A 17,460-nucleotide genomic window follows, 5' to 3' on the forward strand; every position below is an offset into this window, starting at 1 on the left:
TTAATATTTTGGCACATCAGCACCACATTATCATAAGTATCAGGACTTCAAAAAGATTGTGCAAGAAACTGTGTCTGTTCAAAAGGAAGAACCACACGGACTTGGAGGAAACTGCCACAAGAATAAAGTCGTAATTTTACAAAGAAAAAGTCATAATATTATGAGAATAAAGTCAGAGTTTTACAAAGAAAAAACTCGTCATTTTAGGCTACGTGTTATTTTAGATGGGAAATATTAGAAGACCAACCTGCTGCCTGCGTTAAAATGAGGAAGGTGGAGCATCTTGTGAAGTTATACTTTAGTAGCCTATAGGTTTCACAAATAACAAAATACTTCATCTTTTGGCACATCAGCACCACACTGCGGCAGGCTACTCTTCTGATCCTCTTCAGCTCTTCAGAAATTACAACTATTCTCGCAATATTATGACTTTATTCTCGTAGTATTATCTTATTCTCAAAATCTCAGAATTTTCCCCTCAATGTGGCCCTAATACTCCATCATAATGAAGTACACCAGCTATTTGACATGTTCGTTTTTTTTTCCTTCCTGAACACAAATAATTTAAAAATATTTGTACGAAATAAATATTCGTAAAAACCCACTATTTGTGCTTTGCCGAATACCGTATTCGGGTTCAGTTCCACCCCTAGTACATATAATTGCTATAACAGTGCATTTACGACTGTATTAGGGCAGCTGCAATAGAGCTGGAAGAGCTGTAATGGTGGTAATAGTTGGGATGGTAAGTGTGCTAGAAAGTGGTTTGTTCTAATATATTTTGATTCTGCTATGACAGATGTGACTGCTATGACAATTAAAAATACAGTGCAATAGATGTGATGACTGTAACAGACATGGCTGCTGTAACAGATGTGACCACTGTAACAGGTGTGACCATTGTAACAGAGGTGACTGCTGTAACAGATGTGACCGTTGTAACAGAGGTGACTGCTGTAACAAATTTGACCATTGTAACGGAGGTGAATGCTGTAACAGATGTGACCAGAAGGGATGGGCTCACCAGCGACAGCATGAGGGTCTGCAGAATACTCCTGCACATCTAAGACCCCACAGTCCAGAGATGCTTTCAATTTCTTCAGTTTAGACGCAGATGGTGCTACCCTGAACAAACCCTATTAATGTGCACACACACACAAACACACACACACACACACACACACACACACACACACACAAATCAGAAATGAAATTGCCATAACCCATCATTGAGGTATTTGTCAAACTCCACAAGCTAAAACTCCAGATTGATTGTTTCAGTCTTTTCAATTTCAATCTATTTTTAATGGGTTTTTTTTCCAAAGTATCTGCATTAAAGACATCAAATTTCTAGTGGCTGTTCACACAGCAATTGCAGGAGCATATATCACTGATTAACTGAGGTCACAATGGCCTTGCATGTGATCACATTACAGTCACGGTGTACTGGCCACGGCGTCCCAGGAGGGACAAACAAAAAAAAAAACTCACCTCCTCCTGCATTCCACATTCCAGCAGCATGGTGACACAGGCCTCAATGGGGAAAGCGATCTCTCTGCCATTGAGAGACAAATGCTCCTCCAGCGGCTTCCCATAGCATGGCTTCTCTGCCCAGGCCTCTGTCAATGTATGTATTTCATTCATTTTTTATTAATTTGTGTGTGTGCGCGCACGTGTGTAAATATATATATATATATATATATACAGGGGTTGGGGAAATTAATGGAAACGCCTTGTTAAATAACAGTTTTATTATTTAATATCGAGTTGGTCCTCCTTTGGCAGCAATAACTGCTTCAATACATCAAGGAACTTTTGGACAGTGGCTAAGGGAATTTTAATGTATTCCTGAAGCAAAACCTGTTCCAGCTCTCTCAGAGATGATGCTGGAGGGAAGTGGCTCCTTACTTGCTGCTCCAAAATATACCAGAGATTTGAGATTATGTTAAGACCTGGTGATTGTGGGGGCCAATCCAAGTATTCAACTTCAGTGTTGTGCTCTTCATGCCAGTCTTTAACAATTTTAGCAGTGTGAATTGGTGCATTATCGTCTTGAAAGACGGCACCGCCGTTTGGAAAGAGTGTTTGGACCATTGGGTGAATTTGGTTACCCAAAACTGACAAATACTCTTTAGAGGTAACCCTACCAGCGCTAACACAGTGCTAACACAGGAGAATTCCACAATATTGCGGCCCGAACCATCACAGAACCGCCTCCATGCTTAATGGTTGGGGTCAGGCAACTGAAATCAAGGGCTTCTTTTGGCTTCTTCCATACATAAATTCGTCCTGAACAAGGAAAAAGCATGAAGGATGATTCGTCAGAGAAAATGACATTCTTCCACTGGTCCATCGTCCACTTCTGATAGTCTTTGCACCATTTTAGGTGTTTTTGAACATTGATGGGGGAAAGAAAAGGTTTGGCAATGGCAGCTCTTCCATGGTACCCAGCTGCATTGAGCTCTCAACAAACTGTTTTGGCTGATACTGGGCTAGCAAGATGTTGGTTTAGCTCTGCAGTCACTTCAGTAGCTGTGGTTCTGTGATTTTTTGACACAATGCGTTTCAGTGCTCTGCAGTCATGTTCACAGTTTTGGCTTCCATGCAGAGTTATACTTCCCAGAACTAGTTTTCCTTAGTTTTTGGTATACCATTATGACTTTAAAAACAGTTCCTCTTCATACGTTAAACAACTCAGCAGTTTTTGTTAATGAAGTGCTAGCCAATCAGACTCCAACAATTTGCCCTCTTTGGAGGTCTGAAAGGTCACACATTAATACGCAGACCTCTACAGAAAGAAAAATCTTGGGTAATACATAAAGCACAGGATATCTGCAGTGCATATACATAAGATTTACATATCACTGGGAATTGTATTAACGTCTAAATGTCAGCAAATTTATAGGTCTTGGAATACCACGTGTTTCCATTATTTTGTCCAACCCCTGTATACACACACACATACACATATGTATACACACACACACACACACACACACACACACACACACACACACACACACATATATATATATATATATATATATATATATATATATATATATATATATATATATACACACAGCTCTGGAGAGACCACTTCAAATTTCTCTTAAATCAGCATCTCTACATGTATGGCAGCCATTCCATTCCAGTGTCTGTTGAATTCCAACACAAGCACACCTGATTCTACTTAGTGAGGCACTGATTAGGTGATCACCTGAACCAAATCTTATTTAATGAGGAAAAGTATAAAAACCACTCTTATGGTCATCACTATCCTTTTGCAATAGGACCAGGTGGATGGCAAAAACAGTGCTGGTAGTACCTCAAAAGTAATTGGAATTTAAAAAAAACAAACAAACTATTGACCATGCCAACACAGGTGAAAAGAAAAGTTTTGAGTGAGGAAAAGAAGGGATCCATTCTGGCTTTACTGGCAGAGGGATACAGTGAGCGTAAGGTTGCTTCCATCCTTAAAATTTCAAAGACCCCCGTTCATAAGAACAAGGTCAAGCAGCAGTCATTGGGGACAACAAAGGTACAGACCGGCAGAGAGCGAAAACGACTCTTCACTGACCGGGATGACCGCCACCTCACTCAAATGTCACTCAACAACCGTTGGATGACATCAAGAGACCTACAAAAAGAATGGCCAACAGCATCTGGGGTGAAGTGCACGGCGAGAACGGTTCAAAACAGGCTGCTAGGGGCAGGGCTGAAGTCGTGCAAAGCTAGAAAAAAGCCCTTCACCGATGATAAGCAAAGCTGAGGTTTGCAAAAGACCATAAGGATTGGACTGTAGAGGACTAGAGTAAGGTCATCTTCTCTGAGTCCAGTTTTCAGCTCTACCCAACACCTGGTTGTCTAATGGTTGGACAGAGATCTGGAGAGGCCTACAAGCCACAGTGTCTTGCACCCACTGTGAAATTTGGTGAAGGATCAGTGATGATCTGGGGGTGCTTCAGCAAGGCTGGAAATGGGCAGATTTGTCTTTGCAAAGGGCGCATGAATCAAGCCAAGTATAAGGTTATCCTGGAAGAAAACTTGCTTCCTTCTGCTCGTACAATGTTCCCCAACTCTGGTTTTTCCAGCAGGACAATGCTCCATGCCACACAGCCAGGTCAATCAAGGTGTGGATGGAGGACCACCACATCAAGACCCTGTCATGGCCAGCCCAATCTCCAGACCTGAACCCCATTGAAAACTTCTGGAATGTGATGAAGAGGAAGATGGATGATAATAAGCCATCAAACAAAGCCGAGCTGCTTGAATTTTAGCGCCAGGAGTGGCATAAAATCACCCAACAGCAGTGTGAAAGACTAGTGGAGAGCATGCCTAGACGCATGAAAGCTGTGATTTAAAAATCAGGGTTATTCCACCAAATACTGATTTCTGAATTCTTCCTTAGTTAAAACATTAGTATTGTGTTTAAAAATGAATATGAACTTGTTTTCTTTGCACTATTCGAGGTCTGAAAACACTGCATCTTTTGTTATTTTGATCAGTTGTCCATAAATGCTCTAAATCACAATATTTTTATTTGGGAGAATGTTGTTAGTTCATAGAATAATACACATACCTATAAGTAATAAAACCAGACAAACTGATAATTTTGCAGTGGTCTCTTAATTTTTCAAGAGCTACATATATATACACATATACAGAAATGTTCTTCAGTCCAATGACTGTAAGCCATAAGTTAATTCCTATGTGTAGCATAGTAGAGTAAAAATAAGAGTAAGAATGTGGAAGGCCACTTCAGAGAAATTCTATTCTACAGCCTTTTGGTTGACGATCCTTTCTTTTCCAGCAATCCCTGTTCTCTGAGACTAAACAAGGCAGCACCTGGCCCACCCTCTTGTGACCGCCAACATAAAGACCCGAGGCCTGTCTGTACATTTCTCTGAAAGTGTCACAGAGGAGCTTTGTGTTGTTTAAATGGCTCTGTCATTTGCCTTAGCCATGTGACACTCATGGGCCTGAACCAGACCATTGTATAATTAGTTATAGATTAAACTAATGGTCAGACTATCATATGTTTATAGTTATAGGATAAACTAACTGTCAGACTATCAAGATTAAGATTAAAAGATTAAATCTCCATGATTGCACACACACACTCTGGGAGCACTGAGTGTGACCTCTGCATTTAACTCATCCTTTCATACCAGTGGTAATCACACACAACTGGGGGGCAGTTGGGGGTGAAGTGCCTTTCCCAAGGGCACTTCAGCCATGGATGTTTTTCCTGCTGGTCCTGGGAATTGAACCAGCAACAAGCCTGCTTCTCTAACCCTTAGGCCATGGGTTGCACCAAATGAAGATGGCTTCACAAATGTGTGTGTCATCCTTGAGCAGGGGTCATGCTAATCTTCTCTATTTTGTTACACTTTTAGTATATGTGCAGCCCAAGCTAGCACATACACATATGTTTAGTTACAGGATAAACTAACTGTCAGACTACTGTACGTTTAGTTATAGGACAAACCAACTGTCAGACTATCATATGTTTAGTTATATAGGATAAACTGTGAGACTGTTACGAGGGTAAGTGATGACATTATATGCTGCTGCTGCCTCTGTCTTTTCGATCTGTCTGTTCTCTTGTAGGTGGAGTCTGACACGGATTCGTTTGTGGGCGGGGCCTCTCCTATTTAAGCGACCCGTCCCAAGATGGCTCCCTCTCTCTCTCACTCTCCCTCATTCTCGATTCCCTCGGGCAGACGCGGAAACTACCTTTCGTTTATAGCGGATGTTATTTAGTTTCTTGTGTTAGTTACTGTTGTTATAGTTTGTAAACACCTGGGTACTTTACTGTAAATGAGTATATTTTGGCGGGCACTTGTTTTTGAGCACTGTAGGGCAGGTTCAGCGAGGGTAGCAGCAAGTGGGACGGAAGACTCACGTTTTTCTTTTCGGGGGCCAGGGAAGTTGCTTTGTGCACAAGGAAGAAAGCGTGAGGGGTTTTTTTTTCTTTTTTTTTATTATCTTGTCTTCTGTTTTCCCCGTTGTTCTCATTTGCTGCCGCCTCGATCCCTTATTTTGTGAGTTTTGTTAATTTTCATTAAAATTGTCAAGTAAAAGGTTAAGCGTACGGAACGGTGTGGGGTTTTTTTTTATGTTACTGCGTCCTGCTTTGGTCTTTTTTTTAAGAAAAAAGGCTGGGCTCGTAACAGAGACTATTACATGTTTACTTATAGATTAATCAAACTGTCAGGCTATCGTATCATTAGTTATAGTTCCAAGTTTCAAGTTTTATTTGTCACAAGGTGCAGTGTACAGTAGCAGTGAAATGAAGGTCGGCAGCAGGGCAGACTGTGCAAAACTCACAATAAGAAAAGTATAATTTAAGAATAACTGAGTAAGAGAGGGATGGAAGTAAGAGAGAAAGAACAACATATTAAAGAGCTAAAAACATAGACAGTCAAGTCAGATATCACCCTGAGAGATAAATGACAGAAATACCATACATACAGTGAACATAGGTATACATGGTATAAATATAATATGTATGGAGGTGCAGCATAGGACTGAAGTTAGACTCCAGTATGGGCTGCATGTAGTGTTCTGATGACCTGAGGGAAGAAGCTCCAACGGAGCCTCTAAGTATTGGCCTTGAGGTTGCGGATGCATCTGCCTGACCACAGCTATGGAAAGAGTCTATGGTTAGGGTGATGGGGGTCCTTCATAATCCTGCCGGCTCTGGTGCTGCACCGCCTGGTATACAAGTCCTGGAGGGGAGTTAGAACAGTCCCAGTGGTGCGCTCAGCTAGTCGCACAACCCTCTGCAGGGCCTTATGGTCCTGTGAAGAGCAGTTCCCATACCAGGCAGTCATGCATCCTGTTAGAATGCTCTCAATGGCACCAGATTAGAAGATTTTTAAAATCTGTTTTGGCAGTCTGAATTTCTTAAGCAGTCTGAGGTGATAGAGGCGCTGACACGCCTTTTTTACCAGGGCGGTAGTGTGGGTGGTCCATGTCAGGTCCTCTGTGATGAGTACGAGGTAATGAAAAAGGTTCACTCTCTCCACTGGAGCACCATTGATGGAGAGGGGGGTGTAGCTCCTCTGTCGCATCCTGCAGAAGTCAACCACCCGCTCCTTTATTTTGCTGACATTTAGGGAGAGGCAGTTGACCTGGCACCATCTTGTCAGGTCCTCCACCTCCTCCAGGTATGCCTTCTCGTTGTTATTGGTGATCAGGCCCACCGCCACAGTATCATCTACAAACTTTATGATCACGTTGGAGCTGCTCTTTGCCACACAGTCATGTGTGTACAAAGAGTACAGCAGCGGACTGAGGACACACCCCTGAGGAGCACCAGTGCCGAGGGTGAGAGAGATGGACGTGAGGTTGCCCATCCTAACCACCTGTGGTTTACCAGTCAGGAAGTTTAGGGTCCATTTGCACAGAGAGATATGCAGGCCAAGGTCCAAGAGCTTACTGACCAGTAAGGGGGGGACTACAGTGTTAAAAGCTGAACCGTAGCCAATGAACAGCATTCTAACATAGTTCCCCCTGCCGATGTCGAGGTGAGATATGGCAGTGTGCAGTACATGAGTGACTGCATCATCAGTGGAGCGGTTGGAACGGTAAGCGAAATGAAGGGGGTCCAGAGTGCGTGGCAGAGAGGAGCAGGTGTGGTTCTTCATAATCCTCTCAAAGCACTTCATTATTTCAGATGTGAGGGCTAATGGGCGGTAGTCATTTAACTCCATTGGGGAGGGCTTTTTGGGCACAGGAACAATAACAGATCTTTTGAAGCATGTGGGTACTACGGACTGGGCCAGGGAGAGGTTGAAGATGGTTGTTAACACAGGAGTTAGCTGATCTGCGCACATTTTTAGGACGCGCGCAGGAATGCCATCAGGACCCGCTGCTTTCTTAGTGTTTACTTGTTTAAGAGCTTTCCTGATGTCATGCTCTGAGACAGTGAATGTGTGCTCACCTCCCCCAGCAGGGCTTGATTCCCAAGCGCTAGTATCTATGCTAATGTTAGCGTCATTAGCACCAAACTGCGCAAAGAAAGAGTTCAGGTTGTCAGTGAGAGTAGCGTCAGCATTCACAGTAGAGGAGACATTTTTAAAGTCTGATATTGTTCGTATTCCTTGCCACATGCATCGGGTGTCAGAGAATTGGAACTGACTCAACTTTGTCCCTGTACCGTCGTTTTGCGTCTTTGACAGCCCTCCTTAGTTTGTATGATGCCACTTTGTAGTCGTCCATGTTCCAATTCAGAAGACCGCTGTTGAAGGCATCAGTGCGTGCATTCAGTGCTTCACGTATGGATTTGTCTACCTACGGTTTCTGGTCAGGAAAGGTCCTAACTTTCATCACAGGGACTACATCGTCCACTAGCTTGGTGATGAAGCACATCACTATTTCTGCATATTCATTGATGTTGTCGGAGGAGGAGTGGAACATGTCCCAGTCTGCATCCGCTAATGCATCTCGTAGCATGTGTTCTGATTGTGTGGTCCAGTGCCTGACTTACCTCATCATCGGAGCCTCCTGTACCAGTCTTTGTTTATATTCCGGTATCAGGAAAATGGCGGCATGGTCAGATTTTCCAAATGCAGGAGAGAGTTTTCCTTTGTAACCTCCCTTGAACTGAGTGTAGCGATGGTCCAGAGCTATGTTCGTATTGGCCTGTGGTGGGATGTAAACAGCCGTGACAATCACTGAGGTGAACTCTTGGGGAAGGTAGTGGGGATGACACTTTATGGTTAAGTGTTCCAGATGGGGCGAACAAGAGCGTGAGATGACTTTAACATTCCTAGGATCACACCAGTTGTTGTTGGTCATAAAGCAGGTCCCACCAACCCGGGATTTACCAGACTCTGCTGTTCTGATCATGCGCCAGACGGTAAAGGAGTCTGTTGGCTGTATGGATCTGTCCGGCACTGAGGGGGACAGCCATGTTTCAGTGAAACAAAGGATATTGCAGCTGTCTCTCTGGAATCGGATACATGCCCTGATGTCGTCCAGCTTGTTTTCCAGAGACTGTACATTGGCAAGCAGGATACTGGGCAAAGGAGGGCGAAGTGCCCGCGACCTCAGTCTGTTCCAGACTCCCGCTGACTTCCCTCTGTGTTTTCTCCTTCGCTTCCCTGCAGATGCGTCACCATTGTTGTTGTTGTTTTGACCGGCATTCCTAAGGATCTCCTCCGGCCACCTTGGAGTGTCCAAACTTTGAATCGCCAGGTGGGTCAACCTTAATCCAATGTTGAGAAGGGTGTACTGATTGTAACTAGTCAATGCAGTTGTAAAAGGCGCATAAGAAATTGTGAAAACTATGAAAAAATGTAAGTAAATGCACTGTCGGACCATCTTTCTTTCTCTAGTTTAAACTTAACTGCGAAACTATTGTATGTTTAGTTACAGATTAAACTAACTGTCCCACTGTTTCACTGCGTGAAAAGTGGTGTATCTGGAAATATCTGGACAAAGTAAACTTCCGCCAAACCTGCTGTTTACCTGAGTTATTCGAATGCCTGCAGAACATTGTTATGCGGACCTGAAAACTCCCGCAAATGTCCGAATACAGCTGTTAGATGGCAGTTTTCGGGCATCCGCGTGACCACAGTCGTTAGCTGAGGGCTTGGCCTTTCAAATGCAAGTAACAATCAGTGATCTGGGTGGGACTGGGTACAGAAACCTGCCCCCCTTCCTCACTGTAACTTTCTATCGGTTAGGCTATATGTAATATTTAGGCTATATATTGATAACCACACAAACTTCTTAGGTGTTGCATGGTGTATAATACAGCAGTGGTAGGCCCACATAGCCTTTAATGTCATTGCACTGTCGTGCAACTAAATTAAGATGGACTCTTCAAATGGAGCATACAAAAACACACTGAAAACATAATTAAAAAAAGTCTAAATGAAAGGCTCATTAATTACATAGTTGATGGTTATGCAACTGTCCTTTACTTGGGGTCAAAGGTACAAGGTGACCAGATGCAAACAGACCAAATGGGGGACGAGTAGTAAGTTTGTGTGGGACAATGTGGGACATGTTACCAATGCTAAGAGATAACGTAAAACTTAGATATAATGTCAACCTAACTGAATAAGAAACATTTGTAGACACTTGTATTGACAGACATCCAACATGCATTGGCCATTACAGGTCCATCAAAGGCAACTGTACTTAAGCAAAGCAACAGGCATCATGCAGCTCAAGTCTTTCAAGTTAAACCCCTAACCAAATCCAACTATAAGAATAAATAAGGCTCAAAATAAAATTACATAAATAAAACAATTTCAAATGCAAATCTTTATTTCAAACCAAAATCTCTATTTGATGAGTAGCATGGTCAGAAGGGATAAAAGATCTTTTTCTTCTCTTTTTGACCATGATGTCAGCTGATAGCGTTTACCTTCATATCTGTAAAGTTTTACTAAGTTTGCTTTTTGTGACATAGCGGAGGAGTTCATTGGCCCCACAGCTGTACAGTTTGATTGACGCCACAGCCTCTTGATGATATATATATATGTGTGTGTGTGTGTGTGTGTGTGTGTGTGTGTGTGTGTGTGTATGTGTGTTGTAGATTAAACTAACAGTCAGACTATCATATGTTCAATCATAGATCAAACTAACCATCAGACTATCTTATGTTTATTTATATATTAAACTAAATGCGAGACTATCGTATTTTAGCTATGGGTATAAGTAACTGCCGGAATATTATATGTTTAATTATAGATTAAACTAGCTGCGAGACTATCATATGTTTATAGATTAAACTAACTGTCAGAGTATGGTATGTTTAGTTGTAGATTTGTAACGACCTCGCCTCCCCCCTTGTCTGCCTCAGCCAGTCGGCGTTCAGCATCGCCGATCTACTGATCACCGGTCTGATCACCACTCACCACCCTAACCCTAACCCTAACCCTAACTGTCAGGCTATGGTATGTTTAGTTATAGATTAAACTAACCGTGAGACTATTGTATGTTTAGATGTAGATTAAACTGTCAGAATATTGCATTTAGATATATAGATTTAATTAACTGAGAGACTATTGTACGTTTAGTTATAGTATTAGCAGACTGAGAAACACTGAGAGTGATTATAACAGTGCAGGGGATACCTTACAGACAAGAAGCACCAAGATAAGACACATTAGCCCAACTAGAGCGAGGTCAATTAAGAAAAGAGGTGATAGAGGGGCTGGTCTGGGGAATAGATAAGAGGTGATGGAGGAGCTGGTCTGGGGAATAGATAAGAGGTGATGGAGGAGCTGGTCTGGGGAATAAGAGGATTGTCAACTGGCTAGGAGACCTTACAGCATATATAACAAAAGAGAGAAAGAGAGAAGACAAGGATTTCAGTGGCCCTAATGAGGGAGAGAAGATAGAAACACTCACCCTGGTACGCTTTGATCTGGGGAAGAACATTCTGGAGAAGCTCTAATGATTTCCTGTGATACTCTGCCTGAACCTCAATTAACTCATAGAGAGAGAGAGAGGGGAAGAGAGAAAGAGGAGGAAAGAAAGAGAGAGATTATTAAATGGATGGTTCTTCGGCAAATTGAGAGTTGAGACCCTGAGATGGTTAAATCACATGAAATCCTTACCATCTGAAAATAGTTTGCATAGTCCATCTCTTTGGCCACAAAACTGTACATGTCAGCTGAAAGTTGATCCTGAAAATAAAACATTGAGAGATTTTAGGATTACTGACCCCTCTGACAAAATCAGCAGCAGAGTGAGGAAAATGAGACACGTCAGGGCATGACCGCAAAACAAACTAGAACCCGATCCTGGGTCTATATATATGTATAAAAAGTGAACGCAAATATTAATAAATCAAACATGCTCTGAAATCTGCTTCTGAAGATCACACGGCCCCTGCATTGGAAACTACACTTGAATATTCAAAACTGCTTTGTACTATGTCTAATCTGTAGTGTTTGGGATTAATTTCAGCAGACAGAGAGAGTGAGAGAGAGAGAGAGAGAGAGAGAGAGAGAGAGAGACAGACAGACAGACAGACAGACAGACAGACAGACAGAGGGAGACCCTGTACCCTGCAGATCTCCATGCGATTGGCTGCTTCCTCCATCTCCTCTCTGAGGGTGTCGGCTTTGGCCCCTGAGGGCTGTTGGTTACTGGACAGAGTGGCTGATTTTGAGGACTGATGCCACCTAGAGGCAAGAGCATGTGAGAATTGGACGGGTTGTCATGGCCAAACCACCACAGATGAAGTGAATATATCTCATATACCAACAGACTCACTGCAGTAGGCACATGAGTGTGAATGGCAGGTTGGTAAAATAATGAATAATGGACTGAACTGAGTGGAGTTCGTACTGAATCACTTAAATTGAGTGCAGCTGGTGGTAAATTGGAAACAAAAAGGAGAGAGAAAAAGGAAAAAGAGAGGGAGAGGGTAAGAGGAGAGAGAAAAAGGAGAAAGCAAGGGAGAGGGGGAAAAAGAGAAAGGTAGGGAGAACAAGAGGGGAGCAAAGAGAACAAGTAGATGCAAAAAAGAAAGACTGAGTATAAGGTTAAGCCGCAGTTGGTAAGGTCATGTGCTGAATCCTACAGTTCATCTCCTGTGAGCTCCCTGCCCTGACACTGAGATGAGGAAACTCAGTGTAATCTTTCACCAAACAGACATCTATGATTTTCACCATACTCCCACAATGAGACTCCTCTGTGATCTCCTTCTAATACTGTGTGTACTAACTACAGACTGGGCTGTTTTTACTGTATGTACTAACTACAGAATGCGCTGTTCTCACTGACTGCACTAACTACAGACAGGGCCATGCTTACCGTGTGCGTGCGGAGTCCATGTCCAGGACCAGTTTTGCTAAATGTTTCCTTTGTTTCTGGATGTTGGGTATGTCCACCTGAGCAGAAGCATGAGACCAGACAAAGAAGAGTGATTTCATAGTTCCCCCCACAACAGAGCACTAACCTTAACTGCACTGCTTGTTAATGAGACAACACTGTACAGTTTAGATGAGTGAGACTAAAGGAAAGATGAAAGAGAAGTGCCATTCCGAATGATGTGATTTGTCTTACAGAGCACGGTCATTTGTGAAGGCGTCTTTTTCTAAGAGTCGAGGTGTTTGAGAGTTTATTTCATTGTTTCACATGGTTATTTTTAGTGGTGATGTACCAATACTTTGGAAGGAATCTGTGTAAGCACAAACACACACACACCTCTGCGAGCACATAAAGTGACTCTATGACATCTCTCTCCATTTGTAGTTCAAAGAGGTGCAGCTCCTGGGCCAGTCTGTCCTGTGTCTCCCCACACAACTTTAGGATCTTCCTGCAAACACAGACAGATACACTCTCTAATACTGATCCAGGATCAGTGTCTCCCACACAAGAATATCTTCCTGCAAATATGGACAGACACACTCTCTAAAACTGATCCAGGGTCAGTGACTCCCCACACAGCTTCAGCATCTTCCTACTAACTCACACAGACACTCTCTCTAATACTGATCCAGTGTCAGTGGCACTTACCACTGCACTCAACTCTCACCTCAGTCTGTTTGATTTATTATGACACACAGTTTGGAGGGGAAATGAACAAATGTGTAGGTTATGCAAATAGCAGAACTAAGTCAAGTTTTCGTCTTATTCAGTCTGTCTGAGCTCCAGTGGCGGCAGAGATGCAACCTGAGCACAGACTCATACAAAGCCTAGCATTACAGAACAACAGACCTCACAGGAATAATCCAGCTCTTAATCTCTCCTAATGTGAGACTAATCCCAGTTTAACTCATCTAGGGCTTCTTTTATCCTATTATCTGCATCAAGAAAAACTGTTCCTATGTCAGTGGGCTGAGGCACCATAGGGAACGAAATGAACAGCCATAACCAGGATCAGGTGGGCACGAATATAAGGGTTACAGTCAGAACATGAGATACTTAATGAGACTGTAATTCACCATTGTGCTGCATTTTGTAATTACCATACACACTGAAATAGACTATACCTTCACACTGTCAGACTGCACTCTCTGTCAGATGGCTCCTGACAATCACTCTACCAATGCCTTGATTTGGGCATTGTTTTCTCATTTTCTCAGGGCGTTTTTTTTTACATATCCATATAGGTGTGTCTTGAGTATATGTAGGCAAGGGAGCCACTGAATGTATGTGTATGTGCGTGAGTGTGTGTGTGTGTGTGTATTTCAGCCTTACCCTAGAAGAGAGTCGTCCCCCAGCACTGCTGCTCCCTCCACAAGACATTGTGCCAGTGATGTGAGGGGTAGTTTTTTCTGCAGTAGGAGAAAACACACACACACACACACACACACACACACACACACACACACACAAACAGATACCACAAAAACAGGCTTCATAAAGATTACATAAACATCATCATATGTAGTCTTCATAAAGACTACATAAACATCAGTCATACATACAGTCTTCATAAAGACTACATAAACATCAGTCATACATACAGTCTTCATAGAGATTACATAAACATCAGTCATACATACAGTCTTCATAGAGACTACATAAACATCAGTCATACATATAGTCTTCATAAAGACTACATAAATATCAGTCATACATACAGTCTTCATAGAGACTACATAAACATCAGTCATACATACAGTCTTCATAGACTACATAAACATCAGTCATACATACAGTCTTCATAGACTACATAAATATCAGTCATACATACAGTCTTCATAGACTACATAAACATCAGTCATACATACAGTCTTCATACACTACATAAACATCAGTCATACATACAGTCTTCATAAAGACTACATAAACATCAGTCATACATACAGTCTTCATACACTACATAAACATCAGTCATACATACAGTCTTCATAAAGACTACATAAATATCAGTCATACATACAGTCTTCATAGAGACTACATAAACATCAGTCATACATACAGTCTTCATAAAGACTACATAAACACCAGTGATACATACAGTCTTCATAGAGACTACATAAACATTGGTTATACATACAGTCTTCATAAAGACTACATAAACATCAGTCATACATACAGTCTTCATAGACTACATAAACATCGGTTATACATACAGTCTTCATAAAGACTAGCTAAATATCAGTCATAACATGACATATACATACAGCCTTCATAAACCAAACATAAAGCTGTTTGGAGGCTCTGAAAAAGAGAAAGAAAAACAGAGAGGAGAAAGAGACAGAAGAGGAGAAAAGGAGATAGTATAGCAGAGAGGAGAGAGGAAAGGAGGGAGGTTTCCTGACTTCTGACAGTTAGTTGTCGGTTCTGAAAGATGACCAAAGCCTGTTCATAACATGTTGAATACTCAGCTTATAATGGCTTTACAGATGGTTAATTCAGCTGTTTATGAACGCTTTATCAGGACTTTATTGGGATGGACAAAATTCCCAAATTTGGACCATTTCCATGTCCTGAACTGCAAAGGTATGATTCTTTAGTGAACCAGACCTTAGCCCCTGGGCCAAATCTCACAGAACTGGGTCTGAGAGAATCTCATTAAGTTCCATCCTTAGCAGGTCCAGCTGTAGGACTGTAAGGCAGTGCTATAGCTGGGCGTATTACAGTGGGACTGTAAGGCAGTGCTATAGCTGGGCGTATTACAGTGGGACTGTAAGGCAGTGCTATAGCTGGGCGTATTACAGTGGGACTGTAAGGCAGTGCGATCGCTGGGCGTATTACAGTGGGACTGTAAGGCAGTGCTATAGCTGGGCGTATTACAGTGGGACTGTAAGGCAGTGCGATCGCTGGGTGTAGTACAGTAGGACTGTAAGACAGTGCCATAGCTCAGTGTATTATAGTACAACTGTAAGGCAGTGCTATAGCTAGGTGTAGTACAGTGAGACTGTAAGGCAATGCTATAGCTGGGTGTAGGTCAGAAGTTTCATTCTGTCCACAGACAGAGAACATTTGCTCAGGGCTTTTGTCTGCAGACCCCTGTGGATGGAGCCTTACCGAAGGAGTCTTGACAGATCTCTTGTCTGTGTCCCCTGCCTGCTGGTCCTGGAGACATGCTGTCAGCTTCTTGTGTGTGCTGTGGGACACCTGTTTGATCAGCTCCAGACGCTTCTCCACCTGCAGAACATACACAGGGCTCACACTGTGGTGGACTAACTGAGCCCGGTGTCTCACGGTATACCACATGCTATATCACAGGCTATATGACACATCAAACAGTCAAACAAACACATGGCAGCTTGACTCCTCAGAGTCTCTGATTTTCAGGCAGAACTTGACGTCCACCCCAAAGCAATGTAGAGAGAGTCGCGTCAACAGAAGTTCAAATGCATAAATGCGTTGATTTACAATCTGAAATCAATGAAACACTGAAACGTTCGAAGCAATTGTGCCGGAAATTTCGAAACATTTTCGAAATCGGGACTGCAATGAACCGTGTGTTTCAGTGAATATTTCTTTTTTTCTGTTGTTGTGTTTATTAACATCTGTGAGGCTATTCTAATTGCTTGGGATTTCAGTTTCATGTTCTAGACATGGCATTTAGGAAGATAATGTACTGAAAAAGGCTACTATGTTTATTGGGATAAATAATCACATGGGTTTTGTAGGTCTGAGTGTACTTTGTAGCTTATGAAGTGTAGGCCCCTTTAATGTACTTTCTTTTTTGGAACATCACGAGTGGCGGCCGATGAGCTGGAAATCGAGGAAGCCCAAACCTCATCTTTATATCTATCATTAATTTCCACCTATTCCTGTTAATTCGCCTTGATTACCAATAAAACTAACGATTCACAGAATAATCAACACCAATCGCGTAGAGTAAATGATTACCAATGTCATTTCTTGATAGTATTATTTCTCTTTAGCATTTGTGATACCCACACGTTCTTGTAATTTGTGGATAATTGTACTTTTTGCTCTCTGCTCGACGGAAGGGAATATTAATATCAAAAGCGCTTGTCTGATTCGTAAGATTCTGGCGTTTAAATGCTCGCGAAGCGCCATGAATTGTCTGAAGCTTGTGCGCTATAGCGAAAGCTACACCATGAAATTGTTAAACAAGGATGGCAATTATCTGGATAGGTATAGGGAAACTAATCCCTGTGTTTTACATTGTAGCTAGCTTGTGTTACGAAATTCAAATTTTAAAAAAAACAGGACTTTTTGGAATCGATCTAAATTTCTGAGAATAAACTTTTAAGTTAGAAATAACAGGATCTTATATCTATATAATGCATCAGCGTTGAGTACAATGCACAATAAACTTTACCACTGAGGCCTCAACTAGTTTGCAAAAAACGGTAACTCTATCACAATATGACACTCATAATCATCTGTTGATGATTATTCTGCAAATCATTAGTTTTATTGTTAATCAAGGCAGATTAATGGGAACAGCTGCAAATTAATGATAGATATAAAGGTGAGGTTTGGGCTTTCCTCTGTTTCCAGCTCACCAGCGGCCACGTTTGAGTGAGTGTAGCTCATTATGATTATGGA

General features: G+C 42.1%; 1 protein-coding gene and 1 non-coding gene across 2 annotated transcripts in view; both read right to left on the reverse strand.

The window, feature by feature from the left end:
* arhgap44b (Rho GTPase activating protein 44b) overlaps positions 1 to 16,146 on the reverse strand; it is a 31,423-nt gene extending 15,277 nt beyond the window's left edge. Inside the window, exons 1-9 of the mRNA XM_030774844.1 lie at positions 15,958 to 16,146; positions 14,179 to 14,255; positions 13,183 to 13,294; positions 12,790 to 12,866; positions 12,038 to 12,155; positions 11,586 to 11,654; positions 11,377 to 11,458; positions 1,492 to 1,619; positions 1,025 to 1,136 (exon numbers count right to left, since the gene is read on the reverse strand). Of these exons, the coding sequence (XP_030630704.1) occupies positions 1,025 to 1,136; positions 1,492 to 1,619; positions 11,377 to 11,458; positions 11,586 to 11,654; positions 12,038 to 12,155; positions 12,790 to 12,866; positions 13,183 to 13,294; positions 14,179 to 14,255; positions 15,958 to 16,146 (964 nt within the window). The remainder of the gene's footprint in view (positions 1 to 1,024; positions 1,137 to 1,491; positions 1,620 to 11,376; positions 11,459 to 11,585; positions 11,655 to 12,037; positions 12,156 to 12,789; positions 12,867 to 13,182; positions 13,295 to 14,178; positions 14,256 to 15,957) is intronic.
* Positions 5,317 to 5,423, reverse strand: LOC115813447 (U6 spliceosomal RNA). Its single transcript, XR_004025314.1, has one exon. It is a non-coding gene; the product is annotated as a U6 spliceosomal RNA (small nuclear RNA).
* Positions 16,147 to 17,460: the final 1,314 nt, after the last annotated feature.

Source organism: Chanos chanos, chromosome 5 (genome assembly GCF_902362185.1).
Source record: "Chanos chanos chromosome 5, fChaCha1.1, whole genome shotgun sequence".
Classification (NCBI taxonomy): Eukaryota; Metazoa; Chordata; class Actinopteri; order Gonorynchiformes; family Chanidae; genus Chanos; species Chanos chanos.